At 42.4% G+C, this 4,330-nt stretch overlaps 1 protein-coding gene across 3 annotated transcripts in view; it reads left to right on the forward strand.

Moving 5' to 3' along the window:
* The first annotated feature begins 2,982 nt into the window (after window positions 1-2,982).
* Window positions 2,983-4,330, forward strand: part of st6galnac2 (ST6 (alpha-N-acetyl-neuraminyl-2,3-beta-galactosyl-1,3)-N-acetylgalactosaminide alpha-2,6-sialyltransferase 2) — a 13,945-nt gene continuing 12,597 nt past the window's right edge. For all 3 annotated transcript variants that reach the window (XM_076297715.1, XM_076297716.1, XM_076297717.1), the window contains exon 1: window positions 2,983-3,508. In XM_076297715.1, coding sequence (XP_076153830.1) covers window positions 3,390-3,508 — 119 coding nt within the window. In that variant the 5' untranslated portion in view covers window positions 2,983-3,389. The remainder of the gene's footprint in view (window positions 3,509-4,330) is intronic.

The following is a 4,330-nucleotide window of genomic DNA, read 5'->3' on the forward strand; positions in this document are numbered from 1 at the left end:
ATACGATAGCAGAGGTCAGGAGCAATCCGAAGAGTTGGCATTTTCAAGGTGGAGATATAAGCACTATTTCAAATTCATCAAGGCAAGAACGTGCATGTAATGTGTACATTATGTCCAGGAGCGAAGACTTTGTCGACATCCGTTGTATGCAACTCTAATTTAGTGAAGCATCTCACACACACATCTAAAGCTAGTGGCCAAAAACACCGATACCTCCACCACAGATAATAGCTCGCCATCCACTAGCAAAGAAGGACTCGGAGCAAAGTCCTCCAAGCAGCAAAAGCTAGATCTTTCTGCCTCACAACAAAAACATATGACACAGACTGAAGTCAACCATAGGTCTGTGCAATATCTTGAATTTCCCCTTGGGGATCAATAAAGTATCTATCTATCTATCTATCTGTATCTATCTATCTATCTATCTATCTATCTATCTATCTAATAAATATCAAAAGTTATGTAGCCTACAAACACCTGTCTGTTCTACTCATTTCAACTGGCTGCTCAAAACTGCTCAAAAAATCCAAATTCTTTGACATATAGCAACTTTTTTTTGTAACAGTAACGCAAATAGTTACTTTCCCTGGTAACGAGTTACTCTTATCATTGAGTAATTCAGTTACTAACTCAGTTACTTTTTGGAACAAGTAGTGAGTAACTATAACTAATTACTTTTTTAAAGTAACATTCCCAACACTGCACTACACATATAGACACACACACAGACACACTACACACACACACTACACATACAGACACACACACACACTACACATTCAGACACACACACACACACACTAGACACACACACAGACACACACACACACACACACCACACACACACAGACACACAGACACACACACACTACACACACACACACACACACACACACACACACACATACACTAGACACAGACACACACACTACACACACACTAAACACACACAGACACACACACACACAGACACACACACACACTACACACACACACACACACACACACTACACACACTACACACACACACACTACACACACACACACACACACACACACACACACACTCTATCTGCGTGCCTCACTGCTCTCTGTTCCCCTGCGGTGGTTAATGTTTCTCTCAGAGCACAATAAAGCTGCTCCTAATAAAAGCTGTCAGCCGTTCAGCTAGTCCCTTATCATCAGAGGCCGTTCAGCTTTAAGATTCCTCTTTTCTTCAGACTTGTAAAACGCACCTCCCCCTCAAACACCAAACCAGGGCAGATGTGTTTGATATTTCTTTTAGAAGAATCTAAAAAAAAGAAAACCACCTGTTTCTATTTCAGTCTTTGATGGAAAGTATCTGAGGCTGATGGGAGATCTCCTCTGAAGTCTACTTGAGAGTGTTTCCCTGATATCAATAATAACCCTGAATAACGCATGCTGGTTCAATTTAATCTGAGTTCAGTTTAGTAACCTGGACAATCTGACAGAGTTCTGACAGCTGTTCAGTAGCCTCTTAGCCTAGAAATCTAGACGCACCCTAGCGTTTTGCTGCCAGGGCTAGTCTAGTAACTCTCCGTTGGCTTGTGAGCTCGAAAAATGAAACTTCTATCAGGCCAATCAAATCGTGTATGAGTTGTTAGGGGGGCTTAACATAATGATTGATGGCAGAGTTGCAACGGTTTGGCTTGAATTCCCTGCTACTTGAAAACAAAAAAGATGGATGTTGCTGTTGGCGAACAGTGTGACACGAGTTAAGCTTTTTTTAAGTTGGCAAATGTTTGAACTAGCCAACTAGCTCCGCTGGTATGAAAACGCATATGGGACTCATAGCGCTGTCCTATTGCGTGCAGAGGGAATTTGAAAGACAACCGACTATCCCGCCCCTCGGACTGAGTACTGCGAACGGTGAGTGCCCAGACCCTACATTTTAATGTGGGTCTGGCTCGGCAAGTTAGTAGCCTCTAACACAATACAGAGTTCTGACAGCTGTTCCGTAGTAGCCTCTAACACAAGACAGAGTTCTGACAGCTGTCAGTAGACTCTAACACAAGACAGAGTTCTGACAGCTGTCAGTAGACTCTAACACAAGACAGAGTTCTGACAGCTGTTCAGTAGTAGCCTCTAACACAAGACAGTTTTTTCGAAATACAATTCAGTTATACTACAGTAGGCTACAGTGCATTAGCTAGTATTTTCATGTCCAAAATACTGCATTTCTGCAGTAAAGTACAGTACTATGCAGTTTTCCGTGTCCAAAATACTGCATTTCCTGCATAAGAACTGCAAATATTTCCTCCAAAACTGTGGTTTTGATACTCAGAAATCTGCAGTTTGACACTTGCAATCCGCTAATGCAGTTATTTTTGTAAGGGTCTGGTTCTGGAACTGGCTCCCCCTGAACTTTGACTATTTTAAACAATCTTTTTAATATTTTAAACAATCTTTTTAATACCTCATATAGGTCTAATTTACGATGTTTATCTATTGTCCAGTATGCAGCACAGCAAATCCAAATGAATACATAGTCTACTTTCCATTCAGTTGTAGCTTATCTAAACCAACTAAAGCTTGACTGAAATATATAAGAACTACAGGATATTTGGCCTACCAGTTTTGAACTTTTGTTTGCTATATATGGCCTGCAGGCCTCATTGACCTGAGCTCATGCAAGTTAGAAAGGGGAAGATTCTATTGGGGAAAAGTTCCAGTCGAGGCTGGCATAGAAAAGAATAGTCAATTGGACAAATCTGACCGCAAACACAGCAGGAGGGTTAATGTATGAGACACTGTTGTCTGTTGCTATAGCTATCTGGCTTGACTCAGACTCAAGGGGAGACGGGGGAGGGGGATTCATTAACTTGCGGGGCCCTACGCAACTTGCGTAGTGTGCCTAGGGAGAACTGGTCCAGCCTGTTCACCTGTGTAATATAACTCCTCCGTGACACGTGGCAGACATGACGGGAAGCAACAATGTGACAAAATCACAGTCAGCACCGGTCATAATGTCACTCCTCGTCATGAAATTGTTGTTGTCTTCTGATAACCTATCTGTGCTTAGGATAGGCTATAGCCTATCCTAAGCACAGATAGGCTAATTGGTGAGATGTGGTATTAATTTCCTGGTGTGGTAGCCTATCCATATTTCGCGCAAGCAGTGAGCACAGCTTAATGTTTAACCCTCCAGCGGTAAGTCCCACTTGACAGATCCCGATAGCTTGTAGAGTCGAGGGGGTGGGCCGGTCAAGTTAAGCGGTTCTCACTTCCAGGTGAGCAGAGCGCCTTCTAATGCACCCGAAACGCGTTTAGGTTCTTAACTATAGGTTTCTTTTTGTTGGTTTGGGTCGAGTTCGGTTCCGGTCACCGTACAATACAAACATGCAGCCGCCACGGCTCTAGTGAACAACATGATACAACGGTTATGGATGTACATGCTCGTGGTGGGAGCCGCAAGCTTGGCTTTAACGGCGTTACTCTACGCCGGACAGTTTAGCCCAGACACGGCGGCCACCCGCTCCGTGGACAGGTAGGATCCTGCTACACTGCCAGTTTGCGCTTTCCTTCTGCGCTGTTTCCTTGTTGTTGAACTACTTAACCCTTGTAAGGTGTTAGGGTTTGTGGGACCCGTTTTCAATGTTTGCTAAAAGAAAAATGATGCTATTTATTATTTCTTCAAACTCAGAGTTATTGGCCTGGGCTCATTTTCTATGAAGAACATAAAACATTTTTTTATTATCAAAGACTGCAGTGCACACAGTAACCCCCCCCCCCCCCCTTGAGTCCTCCTCCTAACTGGGCCTGCTGTGTGTGTGTGTGTGTCTGTGTGTCTGTGTGAGTGTGTCTGCGTGCAGGAATGTTGTCTCTCTGCACCTTCTATTCCCACACAAAGTTACAAAATTCTTACATCAAGTACTTGCACCTGTTCTGATTAAGTTCTAATAAATAAGCATCAAAATAATGATCAAAAATCTTGTTTCTATTTTTATTACCTTGTTTACAGCCTAATTGAATTTCCTAATTTTCTCACAATAAACGGAAATCATTCAAAATTGTGATCTCACGGGGGTAAATGGCAAATATAAACCATAAATGATGTCTATATCATTGGTAATTGAGCTAAAGTAAACATCTAATTATGTATGTTTACATAAATTGTTATGGCTGTATTGATTTAAAAGCCTGATAATGTGGTGGGCCCACCAGACCCACGAACATTGGCTGTGTAACAAAAATATGAACCTTACAAGGGTTAAAGTCATGGCCAGCCAGGTAGGCTACCATGTAGAAGCTGAAGCTGAAACAATTCTCCATTGTTCTTCCATGAGGGCATGTTAGCTACCTCTTCTGC

This window comes from Alosa pseudoharengus, unplaced genomic scaffold, assembly GCF_046254945.1.
Source record: "Alosa pseudoharengus isolate Yale_2024_CS ecotype anadromous, Long Island Sound unplaced genomic scaffold, YU_APseudo_1.1 YU_APseudo_1.1_scf_21, whole genome shotgun sequence".
Classification (NCBI taxonomy): domain Eukaryota; kingdom Metazoa; phylum Chordata; class Actinopteri; order Clupeiformes; family Clupeidae; genus Alosa; species Alosa pseudoharengus.